The 20116-nt window shown below is 41.5% G+C and overlaps 1 protein-coding gene across 1 annotated transcript in view; it reads right to left on the bottom strand.

Moving 5' to 3' along the window:
- Positions 1 to 969: 969 nt before the first annotated feature.
- col27a1a (collagen, type XXVII, alpha 1a) overlaps positions 970 to 20116 on the bottom strand; it is a 63171-nt gene continuing 44024 nt past the window's right edge. The window contains exons 23-61 of the mRNA XM_076102798.1: positions 19416 to 19469; positions 19262 to 19306; positions 19124 to 19177; positions 18978 to 19031; positions 17489 to 17542; positions 16737 to 16790; positions 13154 to 13207; positions 12838 to 12882; positions 12186 to 12230; positions 11900 to 11953; positions 10350 to 10403; positions 9866 to 9919; positions 9658 to 9711; positions 9502 to 9555; positions 9244 to 9351; positions 9095 to 9148; positions 8863 to 8970; positions 8691 to 8744; positions 8531 to 8584; positions 8037 to 8093; positions 7883 to 7936; positions 7750 to 7803; positions 7582 to 7635; positions 7192 to 7245; positions 6802 to 6909; positions 6521 to 6628; positions 6237 to 6344; positions 6071 to 6124; positions 5028 to 5090; positions 4892 to 4945; positions 4770 to 4805; positions 4618 to 4635; positions 4480 to 4515; positions 4354 to 4380; positions 4192 to 4242; positions 3932 to 4100; positions 3724 to 3833; positions 3383 to 3601; positions 970 to 3250 (exon numbers count right to left, since the gene is read on the bottom strand). Of these exons, the coding sequence (XP_075958913.1) occupies positions 3104 to 3250; positions 3383 to 3601; positions 3724 to 3833; positions 3932 to 4100; positions 4192 to 4242; positions 4354 to 4380; positions 4480 to 4515; positions 4618 to 4635; positions 4770 to 4805; positions 4892 to 4945; positions 5028 to 5090; positions 6071 to 6124; positions 6237 to 6344; positions 6521 to 6628; positions 6802 to 6909; positions 7192 to 7245; positions 7582 to 7635; positions 7750 to 7803; positions 7883 to 7936; positions 8037 to 8093; positions 8531 to 8584; positions 8691 to 8744; positions 8863 to 8970; positions 9095 to 9148; positions 9244 to 9351; positions 9502 to 9555; positions 9658 to 9711; positions 9866 to 9919; positions 10350 to 10403; positions 11900 to 11953; positions 12186 to 12230; positions 12838 to 12882; positions 13154 to 13207; positions 16737 to 16790; positions 17489 to 17542; positions 18978 to 19031; positions 19124 to 19177; positions 19262 to 19306; positions 19416 to 19469 (2688 nt within the window). The 3' untranslated portion in view covers positions 970 to 3103. The remainder of the gene's footprint in view (positions 3251 to 3382; positions 3602 to 3723; positions 3834 to 3931; positions 4101 to 4191; positions 4243 to 4353; positions 4381 to 4479; positions 4516 to 4617; positions 4636 to 4769; positions 4806 to 4891; positions 4946 to 5027; positions 5091 to 6070; positions 6125 to 6236; positions 6345 to 6520; positions 6629 to 6801; positions 6910 to 7191; positions 7246 to 7581; positions 7636 to 7749; positions 7804 to 7882; positions 7937 to 8036; positions 8094 to 8530; positions 8585 to 8690; positions 8745 to 8862; positions 8971 to 9094; positions 9149 to 9243; positions 9352 to 9501; positions 9556 to 9657; positions 9712 to 9865; positions 9920 to 10349; positions 10404 to 11899; positions 11954 to 12185; positions 12231 to 12837; positions 12883 to 13153; positions 13208 to 16736; positions 16791 to 17488; positions 17543 to 18977; positions 19032 to 19123; positions 19178 to 19261; positions 19307 to 19415; positions 19470 to 20116) is intronic.

The following is a 20116-nucleotide window of genomic DNA, read 5'->3' as shown; positions in this document are numbered from 1 at the left end:
ATATAAGTAGGATTCTGCATTATTTGGGAATTTAAGGCCATTTCATGGAGATGAGCCCTGTGTCAAAATCTAGTTATAAAAGACCATTTGTACTTTTGTTTATTGTATCACATGGTACATATTCTTAATAAAGTTTTAGTCCAGCATAAGAGTACTGGTTGCACCGGACTTAAAGGAAACTTTGCAGACAGAGAGGTAGGTGTAGGGTCATTCGGGGCTAGACCGCACATTTTTGCCCCAGGGCCTCCTAACAGATTACTCTAGGCTCAACACATCCTCACCCCCAACAACGCAATCCTTGACATTTTAACTAAGTACATTGGGACATGAGCTTTCTGTTGGATCTTGATCTATGTTTCTGTTGTGACTGCTTCAATCAACTGGACATGGTGTTTATCTCTCAGCTTGTAGGGAAAGTTACACCGTGTTTGCAGTCACACATTCCAGCAATAATGTTATGTTATAATGTATAAGTTTCAAAATCATTGGCCATCATCACAAGCCTTGTTTATTTAGTACACTATATAAAAGTATTGGCTGTATGTATAGAAACACTTTTCAGACCCCACACCTTGAGTGAGCAGGACTGCAAAATTATATTAAACATATACAATTGTTAACTGTACTCTTATTTTAATGTATTAGACTCGTAAATATCAAGAGGTAGATCCTTGCATTTCTTTTAATCTGCCTTCAAATATTTGTGTAAGTTATTTAAAACTATTTTACACACCATGTTTTTCATTTTATGTTTGTGGATATTCAAGCCATTCAGCCATAGTTGAAAATGAATAATCCACACACAAATTGAAAGTATTTATTGAAGTAGACAGATAAAGGATGCCGGCACCAGAAATGGTCTTGTTTGACTGACTGTATTTGGCTGATATTTCCAGACAGGCTTTAATTATAAAGGCAACAGAAAATCTTTGCTCCAAGTCATGTGTAAAAATGTGAGGTATTCTTAACTCGTTTTAATGTCTACAACAGATTTACAAAAAGAAGAAACAATGTTCACATATTTGCATAATTATTTAAAACACAAGTTATAGTATAGCACAGAGTCCTGGTACAGTACATGTTTGATTATCATAGAGGAAAAACAACATAAAGCAAATGAACAAAAATTAAAAAAATAAAAGATAATTAACATTGAAATAAATTTGTTCTCTGGAGCCCCAAATTTACACATAAAACTCTATAAACTCCAAGACCAGTTGGGCAAACTGATATATAAAGTTGTCAGAAAGAGTAGTATTGCTTCAACCAACAGAACTTGCTCAGTCAGCAACCACGTTAACAACATTAAATAACATTAAATTAGCAAGAGGGGATCGACTGTTTACAGCAAGGTTTGCACAATTATACAGACTTGTGACCAGCTACAACAAAGAAACTGTTATTTAATCAAAACTATCTCCACTAGTTGTGTTTCTAAAAAATATTACATACAGCTGTGGGGGGCTTTGTACAGAGTATATGATAATTTTATTCTTAAAAAATACTTCAGACCCTGTGATTTATACTGGATACAAAAGGAGTAATCTGTTTTTAGTTTTTATAGTTATCTCTAAAATGTTTTTAGTCAGAATAAGCATCTTTGTAAATTGCAGCATTGAACAAAAACGGACTATTAGGGAAACTATGTCATTTGGGATGGGGTATTAGCATTATAGTGCATTATGGAAGCTATGGCAATATATTATATTGACTTTTTTTTATTAATCTAAGCAAGCATGGACTATGAACATCAGAATATTTCAGCAAAGTGGTGTAATTACAGCACTATGGTTAGCACCTTAGATAATTTACTTAGCACCATGCATGAGAGAGAGGATGGGATGGAAGATTCATTTTGATTCATGGACCCACTCTCCTCTCTCCTGTGGCTCAGTTGTCCTCTATGAATGCCTGTACCTGTAGTCTGTCTACTGTAAGTGGGGTAGAAGAAGAGACTCCTGGTACCATGTGGTGCCGAGAAAATAATAACTGTTTCCCTCCCATCTCCTATCGTACTTAAGGAAGCATGGAACTGATCCTCCAGAGTTGTAGAGAAATTAATAAAACACTACTGAAAACTAGAGCTCCATACTCTTTTTTTTTTAACCTTTACAACTGCAGATTTTCTCCCTAATCATCAGTGGCATCTTGTTCAATAATGTATGAGTAATAAGTATAGGAATAAGTATTTAATGCACTGACGCTCCATGTGGACGGCTTGTGTGCATCAGTGTGTGGCTTCAGACGTTACTACTGAGAGTTTACACTAGTTTTCCCACATTTGAGATGAGACTAAAAGCCGTGATCTCCCCATTTGGAGTACTAGTAAATACAGATGTGATAACTGCTCAATTGAAGCAAATGAGCCTGCCTCTGGATTTATTCACACGTGGGCAAGATAAAATGGAGATTAGCACCAAAGGAAAATAAAATGGCACCCCTGAAAAATCCTTCCATACGAGTTTAAAATACCAAATTATCTTCTCATTTTCAATTGCACTTGAAGATTATTTCTTTACATAAGATATACATTTATAAAAGTTAATAATAAGCATACATATATATATGTACATTTAACGGATCCCAATTACTTTAATTCTTCTCTCCTGACAGAACTGAATTCCTGGTATTTAAAAAAAAAAAAAAAAGTACACAGTATACAGACTGTATACTGTTAAAAAAATAAGTTACTATAATGTCCACTGATTAACTTGGCCTTGGTCTCCCTTCACTTAGCAATGTTTTCGAGAGATTGTGTGGCATGGAGCCGTTTTTTCTCCAAGCGGGCGTACATATGGAGATCCTTCTTGAAGAGCTTGAAGAAGCCTTTGCCATACGGAGAAGCTATTAGTGCATGAACTCCTCTGCTCCTCCTCAGCTCTTCTTTGGCCCTCCAGCACCCCCGTGCTTCCTCCCTCTGTGTCTGCAGTCCAATGGGAGTTTGGAAGAGTGAAGCAGGATCTATTTGGAGGGAGGCTTGTACTCGCTTGGATTATTTTGCCATGGATTGGAGGAGATTGCTCCGATCTCCACGCCCGCATGAGGGTGTCACCAAGGGCTGATGATCCATCCCTCCACGCTCAGAAGACTTCCACGGCAGCCCTCACAGGAAGCATACAGGACCTACTTCTAGGTGGTAATGTGAGCCAGGTGTAGTCTTGGGGAGGTTGTAGATGTCAACCACAGGGAGCAGAGAGGGATCCAGGAAGTGGAACACAAAATGTGTTTGGTGCCAGCGGCCATCTTTCACCTGAAACCCAGAAGACATTTTATAGTCCAAAATATAAACGTCTCAATCAGGGCAACAAGTTTGAAAAGTCTGAATGTCAAGAATGATGTAAACTAAAGGGCAGTGAGCCAGAAGGCATCTTGTCCGTCCTACCCAGCAGGAGTCTTCTATGACTTCTGGCTCGAGCTCTCCTCCCGCCTCGAACACCTCCCCACTCCAGGATTTGAATCTCACAGAGCTCTGAGCGGCCGGCTGATCCTCAGCTGACCTCCAAACCGAGATGTTCAGACAGTAGATGAGGATGTGCTGCTCTGCCTCTGAGCTCAGCAGGTGCAAGAAGTTCATCTGGACACGACCGACGCTGATAGTCGGCTGCTCAAACGGGCAGAACAGGCGTTGATTAACAAGTCTGGTATGTACTCATGCGTGTAATATTTCTTTAAATTGTATAATCTTTGCCGATGTCATTGGGGCTGTTATTGTGTCTGAAATACCTTGGATACAGTTATTGGTTTTAGGCAAGTCTGTCCACCTCCAGTAAAGTTGCAGGAGACTTCTATTGTATCTGACGAGCAGCCCAGGTTGGGGTCCATCCAATAAGTGCCTGAAAATGCAAACACATATGGGGTCATAAGTCTATCCAAATATGAAATTGCTCCTTGTGTCTGCTTCCAACACAACACAACATACAAACACCCTTACCGTCGTTTAACTTCTCTTCACAGCCGTGCAGGTCCCTGCAGATGCGGGCGGGGTTGTCCCGGGTGCCCAGTGGGTTCTTCAGGCTCTGGATCAGGTTACTGAGGTAGTGGAGGGTCTTAAAGATCTCTGCGCCCTGGTCCAGCATCGGCAGGTCCATCATTGGCTTATTCTGGAGGACAGACCAAGAGATGAGTCTGTGCAGTTTGCAAAAAGATAACGGGTAACAATACAGAGAAATGCTGATGTCATACTCCACTAACCTCAGTCCTGAGTGGGGTGTGTGAATCCATAAACCAAAGACCATCTTCCTCCTGCAGAAAATAACAGAATCTTAAAATATCTCAGTGTGATTTTATCCTTCTGGATAACTCATTTCAGTATATATTGGATTTAGTTAAATCAGCAAACAAAACATGACTTACAAATGATAGCGGGATACCCGGGCGACCCTAAAGTAAGAAAAAGAAAAAGTTATTTTTTGCAACTTGAAAATTACATTATATTTGTTTGACAGCTGCTTAAACTGCTGTTAAAAGTGGACAACTTACTGGAAGTCCAGGGAGTCCACGAGGTCCAGGAGACCCCTAATAAAGAAGAACAGCACACATGCAGAATAAGGTTTTAAGTGGCCGTAGAAAATACAAATGATCTGCAGCAACAGAAAATGACACACTGTGCAAACATACCTGTGGGCCTTGAAATCCCTGTGCAGAGAGAGAGAGAAAAGACATATTTTCAGCATGAATATTGTCATTGAATCTGCCTTTTACACAGCAGACAATGTAAACAAAGTGTAAAAAACTGAAAAGACTAGATGTGGTTGTAAATCGAGACTTACAGTCTCTCCATGATTGCCCTTCTCTCCTCTAGGACCCTGTAAAGAGATGTACACAGTCAGTTGGCTGAAGAATAACAGCAGATAGAAATGTTAAAGCTGTTCTCAATCTGTATAATACATACTGCGCTTCCATTGGGACCAATAATTCCCACAGGGCCAACAACTCCTCTTCTGCCCTGATGGAGAGGAACAGATGAAAAACAATGAAGTAAAAGGTTCAGTAAATTTCAGTGTCAGCTAGATCACAAGTCTACTTACCATTGTGCCCTGCGGCCCCTTTGGTCCCCGTATGCCCTTTGGCCCAAAGTCTCCTGGAGGCCCCTGAAAAGCACAGTGACAAATATTTTAAACACCCTCATCGTACACTCACCCGTTTAAAACGGCACTACTTGATGTCAGTTTTCGCAAAATGTCTTCTTACACAACAACTCCTACATCGTAAACTACATCTACGTCTCATTACGGAACATCTTACACCCACTAACTGTTTCCATACAGAAGACAATGTTTCAAGCTGTCTTCAAAGATTTTGGCTTTGGACTCTGTGAAGTGATTTCAATAGAATCGATTTGTTTTATAGCCCCTAAACCGCACACAGTTGGAATGAGTTTGTGGAACATAATGGAAACTTTGCTTCTAGACTACAAGCACACGTGCACTTAAAACTGGAGATCGTGGGATTGTTACAGAAGGTAACAACACAAGCAGGTCATGGGCAGGAAGTGAGGAGGACATTTGTTTGCTTCATAGTGTGCCGTTTGTAAATGGGATCCGGTGATGGGAGAGAACAGACCCTCATTTTGAAAGACTTGAGAACATTTGTGCTGAAGCTTTCACACAGAGTGACTCTAGCTATGGATGAGCCAGTGTTATTTTCTTCGATGTATGTGTAAAATGGGATATATACAGTATATGGTTGTATAATAGTAAAACAGAATTAGAAGGAGAAGATAGCTTCTTAGAGAGTAATCCACTTCCTGGACAGGCGCCCCGGGTTTAATTACGAAGGGAGGAGTAAAAAAGCAAACTAATTAATTCAATGGCTCATCCAAAAAGGGCCTTTTCTAACAAAGTCATTTTAGAAGGTACACCAACCAGATTTCAGTGTGTGTGTGTGTGTGTGTATAAGTCTGCATACATATGTTTAGCAAAAAAGCTACAAATGCTCTGTCGCCCTCATAGACTGAGTTCTACTTTTTAAAGGTGAAGATTTAGGATCATAACACAGGCTGTTTTTTAATGGACGTGTGGGTTTGTCTGTGGCTGTTGTAGACATGCGTGCTGTTTGATGCCGAACATACGCTTGGTCCAAAGACTCCCAAGATTCCTGGAAAACCTGCTTCCCCTGTATCACCCTGAACAAGAATGAAAATCAACAATCAGTAACACAGAATCTCAGAAATGTCATAAAATCATATCATTCAGGGTATTGATGAGTCACTGCCTTTTATTTCATTTGATACTCACAAGTTGTCCTTTAGGTCCTTGGTCTCCCTGTGGCCCTGGTAGTCCCATTCCACCTCTGAAGCCTCTTTTTCCTGGAGGTCCACTCTGGCCTCGAAGACCCTGCTGACCCTGGATGGATAAATAACTGGTGAAATGACTGAAGATCGCTCATGGAGAGTTAAATTATCATTACTGGATTCATCTGATAATTGAAGCAGTCTCATACCCATGCATGGCAGCATATTATATCTATAAATATATAGTATTGTATAATCACTACACAGTATAATACTCATCCCTCTTACCTTTGGTCCAAAGGTCCCCTGCTCTCCCGGGAGTCCTGGACCGCCAGTTTTACCACGTGAGCCCGCTTTGCCAGGAAGACCAGCCTCCCCATCATCACCATGCTCTCCCTAAATAAATATCATGGAGGCCGAATGAATAAGATTCATCACAAAGATTACCAATCCGTTAACATTTCTATTTTAGCAGGACCTAAGGATGGCGATTCGGCCAGCTCCTTGCCCCAGAGCTCAACAGAGGATAAGGCCTTTGTTCAACTTTTAGATGTATTTGTTTGTCTCACCGGCATGCCTTCACTGCCATCTTTTCCTGCGACTCCATCCATCCCGGGCACACCCTCCAGCCCCTCTCGACCCACCACACCTCTGGGACCGGAAAGACCTCCCGCACCCTGAGGAAAAGAGAGGACTTATCAGAAATCTGGGCCGAGCATGACGGCGCGTGTTACCGGCTTCTTCTCCATCCGTCTTTTACTTGAGTCAATTGACACAATCGTTTTTTTCAAGTCTAGTTTGATCCATTTATATACTTTTGTATGCGCCTCGTTTTCAAGTATTCTAGTCATGGAGAGAAACTTGTTAAAGGCTGAGGTTATGCAAAAACATCTGCAGAGTGAAATGAAATACTGTAAGTCACCGAAGCCGTGTGGATGTATGGAGACTCGTTAACTTACCTCCAGTCCTCTGGTTCCTTTTTGTCCTGACTGACCCTTTTTGCCTTTTTGACCCTTAAGAGAGAGAAAATGTTTTAAAGGTTAAATAAGATTATTATTGATTCATCTGATGGTCATTGTTTGTCACTGCCAATACGCTACAGTAATATTTATGCAGGTGTATGACAGCACAGTACTATTACAGTACTTGTAGACTGATAAATGGCCTCTTTACTAGACATGTCTGCTGGATCTTTGATAAGCATTCAACTTACACCATATGAAAGTTTGAACATAGTATCTAAAGCTCTCATGGACTGAAGATGATGCAATACAGACAATAAATAGGAGTGCATATAATTCTAACCCCTCAAACAGGCACACAAAATGGTTTTGTTTTGACATCCTTACTTGATCTCCTTTGGCCCCTTTGGGTCCTTGTTGCCCGCGAGGTCCAGCATGTCCCTGAAATGGCCAGTTTTGTTAATGAAAGCACATAAAGACAACCTGTGTGAGCATGCCTGCTGTTTGTTTATGTAGACCAGACTGTGTATGGAAATCCAAAGTTTTGACACTCACAGGTAGTCCATGAGCTCCAGACCGGCCTCTCCCGCCATCCAGACCAACTTGACCCTGAGAAAGAGTAACAGAATATAAACCACACAAACCCAATATCAATTATTTTAAAATCGCTTGAAGCGATGGTACTTACTTCATACCCCGGATCTCCTGATTCTCCTCTCTCTCCTCTGTCACCTGGAGTACCCTGATAAAACAAGGAATATATGAGTTAACAGCAAATCAATTGTTTTATGCAAATCTTACAGCAGACAAGGATGGAGAAAAGTAAGTCAGGTGTGACTTACTGTGTCACCTGGAGGACCAGGAGGACCCTCTACTTTCCCATCATCCCCCTGCTCGCCCTGCAGATACAAATGAGAACAATGAACATTTAGATGTTTCAATACACTGTATCTACCTTTTCAAATGTTTACTTTTGTGTACGCCTTCTTTTAGATGCGCTCACATGACTGGTTGGAAGAGTTAGAGCAAAAACCTAACAACATCCCCATATGTGTGAAATCACCTCTCAGTCTTTGCGTGAAATAAAAGCCATGATTAACATTGTGTTATCTTTGATGATGGCACTAAGGTATCCAAACAAGGCTGATCAGTACACGCTGCTTACAGAGAGAAGTGCAATTAAGATGCTTATTAATAACTAAAAACAAACATTGGGGGTTATTGATCTACTTTCAGGGGATTTGTGGCCAATCCAAACTGGTGCTGGGATATACTGGCAACAGATAAGAAGGAAGAAGAGGAGATCATTGTTACACATAAAGTGAACGAGGTGTACCTTTTCACCTTTTGGTCCTGAAGGCCCCATGGGGCCCTGTGATCCCCGATGGCCCTGCAACGACAGACCCAAGGATGTTACGTGAAATGATTCACCAAATGGACATAATGTTTTATGGCCATCCACATGCAGACACTTACTTATCCTAAAACAATCTTACCTCATAACCTGCAATACCAGGTTCCCCCTGTTGGCCCATTCGACCAGGAGCTCCCTAATGAAAACAAATGTTGTGTCTTCACTGCACGTAATTTAGACGGCATTCAAACTTCTTATTAAAACAGTTTGTGTCTTCAAAACTGAATGTTGAAATCATTACTGTTCCACTTTACCACGTGTCCAATGGTTCCTCTGGACCCCTTCTGCCCAACGAAACCTGGTGGTCCAGTCTTCCCCACCGTCCCAGTCTCCCCAAGGTGACCTTGATGACCTTTGGCACCCTAAACACACACAAAGGATAAGTTACAGAACAGCTGACCCCATAGCATCTTTATGTCATTGCACGTAGATGCTTTGGTTTTCTAAAGGATTAATCTGCCACTGGAGATGATTTGATGTTAATACCTTCGACCCTTGTTTGCCTCTTTCCCCAAATATGCCAGGTTTCCCTTCTGGACCCTTTGGGGAGATAACAACATTAGGAAACAACCTAAGAAAGGCAGTTTGCCAAAAATATGTGTGTATGAATTTGACCAGAAAGACAGACCACTTACTCTGACGCCGTTGAGTCCAGGACTTCCAGGTGGGCCCTCTTTTCCCTTTAGCCCGATTTCACCTTTTTCTCCGTTGTCGCCCTCCTGACCCATGTCGCCTTTTTCACCCTGAGCATATGCACACAAAGACATGACTTTATTTAAGTTTATTTACCTAAAACATGTGGAAAAAAAGCTGATTAAGATCACTAGTGCAGCATATGGCTACGTTTTGGAGTTGATGTCTCATATCTTTAATTAATTAGGAAGAGACGCCACCTTGCTTCCATCGGGACCAGATGGACCAGCTTCTCCCTCTAGGCCGGACTCTCCCTGTTATACACAAACAACCCCCACACAAATACAAAGTTTAATGAAATGAACAGCTCCACCTTGTTACAGATATTTGATCGAGTTTATTGCTGATGAACAGACCCGCTGTCCTATTAGTCCCTGCTCTCCGATGTTCCCAACAGGTCCAATGGCTCCCTGACACACACAGATACATACACATGAGCAACATGGCACAAACAATAGTCATTCTGTCTTTCTTGGGTACTGTTTAATATCAGTTTTAGACAGTCTTTTGATCAATTTAGGCATGCAAAAGTGGAGGTAAACATGCAACAATATATCGTCTCACCTTCTCCCCCGGCTCGCCTGGCAGTCCTGGTTCCCCCACCTTGCCCGGAGGACCCTTTATAAATACGTAGAGGATGGAGGAAAGGAAAATGTTCAATTATATTGGACAGAAATTACAGGCAAATGAGTCTTTGGCATTAGATATGTACAGTATGTCAGGAGTGAGTTCCATTATGTATTGTCATGAGAGAACAAGAGGAAGAGGACACCTTCGTAATGTGGGTTAATTAGTTTGATTGGACAAATTACTTCAATCAGAGAGCATTATTGATTCACTGGGGTAGGGTGAAAAACAGATGTCACATATTTAATCATTTAGTCTTCACAATACCCTTTGTGTGTGTGTGTGTGTGTGTGTGTGTGTGTGTGTGTGTGTGTGTGAGTGTGAGTGTGCAGATGAATGCCAGTGACCTTATCGATGTGGAATATGCATGCACACATATGGCTGAGTGTGTGTGCAAGTGTGTGTTTGCAAAATGTCCCACCTTTTGACCAACTTCTCCTAACAGTCCCACGGTTCCTGGTGGCCCAGGGGATCCCTATGAGATGATAACACATTTACTTTAATGATAATTAGACCAAAAGCTGGAGATATTTCACACTAATTAACATCAGATCTTGTATAATATTTATGAAAAATGGAAACTCCCTGGCTGGTGTTTATTGTGGAAGAGCCAACTGCAGATACATCAGTAAACCATCTGTACGCAGTTTGGCTCTGAATGCAATGAATATCTGTCACTAATTATGCTTCTAAACATGGCTACATTGCCATGAATACGTCTTACTCTCAGCGTATATGAATAATGTTTGCTCCGTGCTTGACTTGCATCCAGTCCAAACAACAATGATGGTGTAACTGAAGTCATCTGTGTGGTCTTTAATTCTTATTTCAAAGAAAGCTAACAGCAGGGCTCAGAAGCGTATTGTCTCATCAGTGAAAGCAGCTGTGCGGCACAAGAGATGAGACAATTTATATTTACAAGCGGTTGCTGGGAAACATCACTTAGTCCTCCTCCTATGATTGGATCTTTATTTATCCGTTACCCCAATAGCTTGTCTAAATCCAAACTACTGTTAAAAAACTGTTAACAACTCACAAAACAGATAGAAAGAAACACTTATAGCTTGTAGTTGACACGATTGTGCAATTGTATATTACCTATTAAAATGCTAACTGAACCACTCAAAAACAAATACATTTTAAAGTAAGCCTCTCCCATAAAGGTTGTCTTTACTATCGTAGGTATAAACAGTCGGCTGTATGAAGTGAACTCCATTCAGCTGCCTGTGTCCCGTTGAGATAGTAATCGGCATTATTAATAGCAGAGATCCATGTTTTAATAATTTAGAAACAGGAGAGTAATAGCCTGTGATCCATTTGTACCAATGAAAACAAACGGGTGCCTGCCTCTAATATTGATGATCCATCTTTTTCTGTTCGGCCTCTTTTAGTGTGCATTAAATAAAACCACAGGGAGGACAGCACATATTTTGCAGTAAAGTTTGTATCCATCATTGCAATAAGCACATATATTTTCACTGTAAGTTAGGCAATTTAGCACTTCTATTAACAAGCTGTCACCCAGCATGCTGGTAGTTCACTCTCCTGCCACTACAGAGCAGACGTGTGAAGCATGAGACAAGTCTCTGGCTGCTCTGGAGGAAACATTTAATACAAGCAAATATATCTTTAATAACTTCTAAAATATGTCTCGTTAACATTCTCCTGGCTATGATATTTTGGAGCTAACAGGGCTGGGCAGCAGAGAGAATCAAGGCGCTGTTTGTTGCCAAAGAGAATTTAATAAAAACTATTAAGTAGGATTATGAAAAAGGGAGAGGAAAAGTTTGATGAGCTTGAGAAAGAATACTGTAAACGATTGGGCCTTAACAAAGATAATAGAAGGAGAGAGAGGGACAGACACTGAGGCAAGTGAGGAAGTCAAGATATGTCAGGGGTAAAGATGCAGAGAAGATGAGGAAACAAGAGAGACATTTATGAAACGATGGAGACGCAGTTGGAAGGTCGTACCGGCTCGCCTGCTATTCCCTTGTCCCCTGGAGGTCCTGAGGGCCCTTGGAAACCCTGGCGACAGAAAGGTAAGTGAGTTCAGAAATACATGTACATGCTCACACACCATCTCACTTTCATTACACACTACGCACATGTATAGTTTTTATGAAGGTTTAAGTTTTTTAAGGTGATCCCATCAGCAACAGAATATAGCTAAAATAAGAGCATGGGTTGTTTACTCAAAGAACTTCTTTATTAAGTAGTAGATGTATATTATTTGTATGTACGAGCAAAGTGAACTCACCGGAAAACCTTTAGGCCCGGTTTCCCCTGACTCTCCGATCTTCCCCTGCAGGGACACAATAAAAAGAAGAATTTGTAGGACAGGAGAATTTAGATCAGAGATACTGTAATTGATAAAAGGAAGTACATACATAGGTCTAGATTTACTGAGGCTTTGTGAATCACTCCGCAATATCTGACCGTTGTACAACATCAAACAAAAAAGGGGAAAGAGAGTTGTGGGTGTGTAGCCACTAAACTTTAACTTGGCCTTGATTTTTACTCAACAATGGCAAGTGCTTTTTGTCATTCCATATCTTTCTCTATCTCTTTTAATTTGGCTGTAAGTTAATGTATTGACCCTTACTACATTAGATTTACATGCCTTTCTAGACATAAAGATTGTTAGTATTTTCAGCGGCATGTGCCCAAATAATTTCCAGAAGTGGGGTTTAGTTGCAGGCTGAGTAAATATTCTCAAACCCCCACCATCCAAACCTTCCAAGGACAGTTCTCTCCTCCAAGGTAATTTATTGTATCTGACTGTGGGCCTCCACACTGCTGGTATCATGTAGGTCCTCTAAATCATTCTGATGCTTTGCCTCTCCAGAGGAACACCAAAAAACATATGAGAGGAAGAAGTGGAAAAGTAGAAAAGTAGCCCAGTGTTTTACCTGTGGTCCAGGGAAACCTATTTTTCCTGGAGGACCATCAGCACCCTGTGGAGAGAGGGATGGATGAGAGATAGCCAAGGTGCTGAGACAGTTCACTGTATATTTCCTCCTGAGTGGATGTGTAGCTTGCCATTTTTGATGCATATTCAGAAGAATCTATTATATATATGCCGGAGGATATAACTTTGACAGTAATAAATGCTACTTTATGGTCATTACTAATGTGTCTGCACAACTTGACTTTGTGAATGTTTCTAGTTTCAAAAACCAACAAGGAAATTCCAATAAATGCACAAAATCATGTCCGATTTCTTACCGTCTTGCCCTCTAACCCCATCTCTCCTGTTGGACCGTCAGGCCCTATCGCTCCCTGAAACACAAGACAGCTGTCACTTCACCAACAGAGGTCACTGTAACACAGCCGGACAGCCACAACATGCTGTGAATAAACATCTCTGTATGTCAGAAGCATGGTCAAGGGCCTGTAAACTGTAAACACTTTTTAAGGACGAACAAAAGCAGTAAGTTACAAATTATAAGTGTGTGTAAAAGCAAATGTGTGCACACAAGGACAGCAGAAATAGCTGCTGGTCTCTCAACAGGGTGCCGCACAGCGCAGCGAAAATTTACTGCTAGTGTATGACTTGCATTATTAAACAATCAGGGCTCAAAGTGTGGGCACACAGATACATACCGCTCACATTTAAAAACACACACACACTGTCAGAGCAGTCTGACTGTTTAGATTACACGGGCGCAACTGTCAAACATAATCAATCTAAAGCGCTTAAAGGCTTGCTCGTCTAGTGAGCAGTGATAATAAATGGGAGGCAGGCAGTGGACCAATACAGTCCATCTGCTCGGCACCTGCACAACTTTCTCATCTATGCTGTGGAGGGTGCTGCCTCCTCGGATAATGTGATACTCCATGGGTCCCTAGCTAATGGTGATTATAAATAACAAGTGATATTTTACAGGAGAAAGAAAATATAACATGACACAGCCACACAGGCAGCCTTGTTGTGTGAGTGGTTGGTGACTGGGCCCAGTGGGAGTCTGGCCCGTGGAGAACGCCGCTAGCTGAAGTGCTATAAGCCTATTATACATAGAGCTGGATAAGCAACGCTCATTAACATTCCTGTCTGGGGTACCTGCTACCCACTGCTTGCGTTTACATAGCTGGATTAACCGGTGTGTAGGTAAAATACCTCACCCTGTCGGGCCACGGAACAACACGTTCACTCAAATATTATGCTTCACAGTTAATTAATTACACTGAGTTACGCTGATTTGTAAGACAGAATAGAAACACCTGGAGCATGATTTCAAAACAATCAAAAACATCCATTTAAACTAGCTCAATAATAACTGCCGAGAAGGAGAGATGATGAGATAAATATGCTGTTCAATATGCAAAACATTAGCTGAGGATTTGTTGGTTAGACGTCATGAGGAGTTATTAGATACAGAGCACAATTAGTCAGATCGGTGATTCCTCATGGCTGACGTCCACAAATCAAAATCGTTTTTTTTAAACAAGCAAATAAAACGTCAGCACAGAAAAAAACAGAGAGACGATAGCGGCGCTAGCGTCGTAGCTGGTCTGGAGTCAACATGCAGTTTTCTCTCTGGTCTCTGACTCCACAATATAATTCCATGTAAGAAAACAGTCCAGTGCCAATGTTTCTGAGAGTGAGGCCAGATGTTACATCACTGTCAACATTAAGGCTTTGTGTCTCAGGCCAACATCTAAAAGACATATGGTGTTTAAATCTGTATAAAGGTTGTATTTGGTCTCATTTAGCACGAAGATGTTTTATTCACAGTTGAAATCATCTTATGAATGGCATAGTCCTTCATGTATGACACCAAGTCAAAAGAAGCTGTCTGAAACTGCCCCGTCTTTACCGATTTTATTTTTAGTTTAGTTATTTTAGTTTTACAGAGTGGATTACCCCTCTGAGCATCTCTTCATTGAAATCCATTTGTTGTTTACTTGTACCATTAAACAAAGGGGAATTTTGTTTGTCCAGGCGTATACATGAAAACTTAAATTATTTTTTGTGCAGACACAGCTTGTGTGTGGTTGGGAGAGCAGGAATGAGACACGTGAGAGTGTGTATCTGTGGTTGCACACATTTACATGAAGTCTTCTGGCTTGCAGCACTCAGGTTTCTCAGTTTAGACTACCCAACATAAGTCACGAAGCAGCAGGCAGGTTTACTGGCACTGGAAGCTGCAGACATTCGTATTAATTGAAAACACACCCTCAGACTGAGTGTGTCCAGGCCAACCACAGACAAGCCCATCTCCCATGGACGCCTCAGATAGAGAGGTTCGGTGCGATTTTATCCCACTTTCCAGCTGGCTCAGTGGACCACAGCAATAAAAGGCATTTTTGAAAAACCTCTGAAAAGGTCTGAACTCCAACAAGGGAGCACATAAAGGACAGCGGATAATATCTGAGGTGTATCAGCTGACCCTTAAAACATCCATTTAACTGTGTCCTGCTGACTCCTGCATCATCGCCATGTTTACAGTCGTCATTGTCATTGTCACAAGTCATTATCGTCATTAATTACGGCCACTACATTCCCTTGGAATCCACTTTAATAGCCTTGGTGAACAATAACTAATTTGCTGCATGTTGTTCCACAAGCTTACAATTTCTGTTGGTGGTATTTAGCAGCTAAAACTCCAGCTGTTATTCACTTGTTTTCATGTCTCACAAAACACGAGTGGTTTACGATTTCACTTTTGAGAGTCCGAAGCTGTAATTTGACAAATCTCAGGTGATTACTGGCGTCTGTATCTGCAGTGTATTAATTTTCTTTTTGTTGAACGTTCTTGAGTTATTTTACATTTATGTTGACGGACATTTTATTTTCCCACAGAAGAACTGTTTAACATGATTTAACAGGAGAAGCACGGGTGTATCGAATAACACTGAACCCTCAAATCACTTTAGGAGTGCCAGTGAGTTACCTAAATGGAATGATGCCAAAATGAATATAGTTATAGCTGCGAACTCAACAATTCTGCAACAATGCCAATTCTCACTATGAATTGACATATTCATTTTAGTTATTGAAAATCAGCATACAGGGATGTACAGTACTGGCACAATGTGCAACGCTAATGTGAAACAAGCCCACTTAAGGCTTTCAGACATTAAATGTCTAAATCAGGTGGATATTATTGTGATGTGATAAAAAAAGGGAAAATATAAAGTTGGATTTCCACAGTTGATTCTAAAACTGTCACAGGTGCTAAAAGCTGCTATTGTGGTTTTTGCGACTGATGTTTTATGAGTTTGAAACCTCCTGCTAACCAAAAAGGAAAACTTTGCTTTGCTAATCTCCCCATCAATCATGTTTCCCCAGTTGTACTAAATGTATCTGCAACCTCCAGCACAGCCACATTCACATTTTCCAGGACATATGTTATGTCGCTGGATTGACGGAGGCTCTTTCCTTCACCTTATAGTCATTGTTCCATTTATATGGAATAAAAAAGAGCTGTTTGTTTTACATCACTGGAGCTCTTCCTGCAGTTATAATGAGCACTGACTTCTGAAAAAGATGGAACAGACTCGTGCTTTGACTCTGAACCCGAGAGTGTGTTAAGCAAGCGCCCATGTCCGTTAGACACACATGACCTCAGTCGAGAGGCAGCTCCATATCACTTTATTATGTTCACCCACTAAAGTTTTTCCAACGTCTCGACAACAGCAGTGGCACACATCACAGCGTGCACAAAAACAGCAAAGTGATGTATATCTAAACTCTTTTACAGAGTTTATGACCTGTCCTAAAGGCTGGGAGCTATGACGTGCTGACTGCAGAACACCAGTCAACAGCTAAGCTGCAAAAGCAACAGGTGTGAATCTTCAAACTTACCCGTAAGCCTTTGGGTCCTCTGGTACCGGCTGGCCCAGCCGCTCCAGAAGAGCCCTGACAAACAAAGGAAAAGGGGGATGAAGAGGGGAAGAGAGGGGGAAAGGAAAAAGGGAAGGGGAGATAAAACGAAGGTTTGCACTGACAGAGCACAGAGCCCCCAGGTTGTTGACCCAGGGGGGGGGGGGGGGCAGCCTGACCTCGGGAACACACTATGGGGTTTGTTGTTAGATCTGTCACTCACACCAATTAAAGGGCCTGCTCAGGAATCCTGTCCTGCTGAACCCCAGAGCCCCATATTTATGTTTGTTTTGGTGGCTCAGTGGCCCCCACCTTCAACCAATGCTCAGCCCGCACTCTGTCAAACCAGACCGTGGCAAGGGGAGGCAGGGGCAGCTTCTAATTGGTTATAGGTGTTGCGCTTTTGACTGACAGAAGGGTAATGCAGGTTCAGCAGGAGGCTGCCAGCTCCCATAATGCTCAAAGGAAGCTTTACTGCAGACTGTACATGGAGGTTGTTAACGCTACAAGCTACAACTGCAAAAAAAGATGCCTTTTTATACACAGATGCAAAGACATCTTTGTTCATCTGTTCAGCTTCTAGCTATCATCATGTGCCAGTTTTTTCTGACACAGCCATACTTGCTAAGGCTCAGATAACCATACAGCTCATTGACTATTTACTATCATCTGCAAAAATGATAAAGTGGAAAGAAGAGAGAAAGTGCAAAATGAGCGAAAGAGTGGTGACTTACAGGTCTTCCTGGTGGTCCTGTAGGCCCCGCCTCCCCTGGTGTCCCTGGGTGACCCTATCATATGTACACAGACACAAACACACACACAGCACATAGATTACAACCTGACGCAAAATCGTGTTATATGAACGATACTATGATACTCTAAAACATCAAATGTGACTTTATTAGACAGGTTTTAAAGACAGAAACACTGAATTCTACATAATGTTTGAGGTTATAAATTGGATTTCAGTCGCACACACATGCACACACACAAGTACAAACATACATCTGCAGAAAAGCTCTGCACATTAGAAAGAAAATCTATTGCTCCAATAAGAGACAATGGGGAAAAGACCTGAGGAGATGATTTTATATATGAATACATATTGCTTTTGACTGTTTTTCTTTCCCCTTTATTGGACCTCATTTTTTGGCCGGACCATTTATAAAAGCATAACTGTGTAATGGGGAGTATTTTAAGTCAGACCACTCAGATCAGCAATAAAATCGAACCAATACGCAAAGCCATAGCACAGTACGCAGCTCTGATCTCATGCATCCATGGGAAAATAAATCCTAAAGCCTGCAGTATGAGCTGTTAGCAGCTACGATGTCTGCTGGTCAGCTCCCATAACCACGTATGATGCAGTCTTTTCCAGAGGGTCTGTTTCTGTTTTGCAGCTGAGAGTGCAGACAACTTCCTTATAAGTGTGTGCACGTGCGTGTGTGTTTGTGCGTGTGTGTGTGGTCATATCCTGAGACAAATCCAACTGGCTGTCAGCCAGCAGGAAACATCTCTCTGTTTCAGCAAGAATGATGACTGAATTCTTATCCACTCCAGCCGGTGATACAGTATACATTAGGTCCTTATCAGATACAGGCACTACATGACAAAGCGGCCATTTGCTCTGTTTGAGAGAGCAAGGTAGGTGTGTGACAGAGGTAAGAGTAAGGCCCGTCAAACACAAGACCTTTGGGGGCACTCAGGTGTCCTGCAGACTGAAAGCAAAATATGAATGGATGTCTGAAAATGGATCACCGGCTTTCTTCCTGTCTTTATTCTTTTCAGCAAATCCCAGTAGCATTAGGTGCTCGAGAATGAAAAGTCAGCACTTCCTGTGACCATTAACTACCGTCAAGGAGGTAAACCATTGGAAGTGATCCACTGGAACTGTTTCCTCCTTTGTTTATACCAATGTTACGACTTTTTCCAGCTCAAGGCCTCCCGCCGAGTGCTAAACCAATGCTTAGAAAACATGGTCCTAAATTGTCCATGGGTTGATGTGCCTCCTTTCCCTTTTGGCATATTTTTACGGTATTGACCTAATCCCACACGTCAGTATATTCCCATGGGAATAACACACACATTTTAGTTTACAATTACCATTTCTTAGACTTTTCTTTTTGATAGAGCAAACCCAGAAAATCATTTGTGAGCATTCTCAAATGTTATCAAACTTAAACCCCTCCAATCTCTCACTCGCTCTTCCTTATTGTGTCTTACCGTTGTTCCCTTTTCTCCAGGTGGTCCAGGATGACCTATCTCCCCTCGATCCCCCTAAATGTACATGAGCACAACATTAAGTCTTGAAAGTGACCTTGTAAGGACTTAAATGAATACATTTACAAGGAAAGAAAAAGTTTTTTTACCTTCTCTCCTGCCAGTCCCGCCTCTCCCACAGGTCCGATGAAACCCACCAAACCCTGAAATACACATACTCAGTGTTGGATGGTTGAATGAATAGACATTTGGAAAAAAATAGAAGTGGCTATGTCAGCGTTTCTTACTCTTTCTCCCATGGTTCCAACTATTCCTGCAACACCGGTCTCTCCCTGCAGAGATAAATATAGTATGAGTCTTTTGTTTAAAATTATTAAACAAATATTTTTCATATTTTGAGCAAAAGCAAAAAAATGATTTGTGAGTATTGTCTTTATTCACCTTAACTCCCTCCGGCCCAACCTTCCCAGGAAAACCTTTTCTGCCCATTCTACCCTGAAAAAGGACAAGAATGAATAGTGATTTTCAAGACATACACCTGCCAGTTGATGAATCATTAACAATGAATATAAAGGATCCGCTTCCTATGAGATGACAGTTTGAGGAGTGAGCTGGGAAGTAGTCCACAGCTGTTGCAGCTCACTGAACATGCCGCTGAAACGTGCTATGGTTATACAGGTAATGCTGATGGTACATTTTGGCAGGCTGGGAAAGTGTTCAATGACTGTAATGTTCCTCTTGCACGGACAGTAATTCCCAGGGTTAAGAGGGGAGCTAAGTGCTTTTTTTTTTTTTTTACCAGCAATAACTCCAGGTCAGAGATGTCTACGCCAAACTCCTAAAGACTGAATGACTCAACAATTCCAAAGTTTTACTCCAGAAAGGTTGGCAGCTTTCGTACGACAGTACAGGTTAACACTGTATTTCACTCAGAAGCACACAGTAAAAGCTGATTCTTGTAGTAATATGAGAATTATTATCTCCTGATTAAGATTTAAGTTTGTGACTGACCGCATTGAACAAAGAAAGGAACAACTACTTAGAGAAAGAACAGAAATTGCACCAAGAGAGAGAGGGACAAAGAGCAAGTGAGGAGGTGAGGGAGATGGTTAAAAAAAGGGAGACAGAAGCTGAAGACAGGG

The sequence above is a fragment of the Anarhichas minor genome, unplaced genomic scaffold (assembly GCF_050575085.1).
Source record: "Anarhichas minor isolate MPS153535 unplaced genomic scaffold, ASM5057508v1 ptg000002l, whole genome shotgun sequence".
Classification (NCBI taxonomy): domain Eukaryota; kingdom Metazoa; phylum Chordata; class Actinopteri; order Perciformes; family Anarhichadidae; genus Anarhichas; species Anarhichas minor.
The sequence above is the reverse complement of the archived record's forward strand: the minus strand, read 5'-3'. Positions and strand labels throughout refer to the sequence as shown.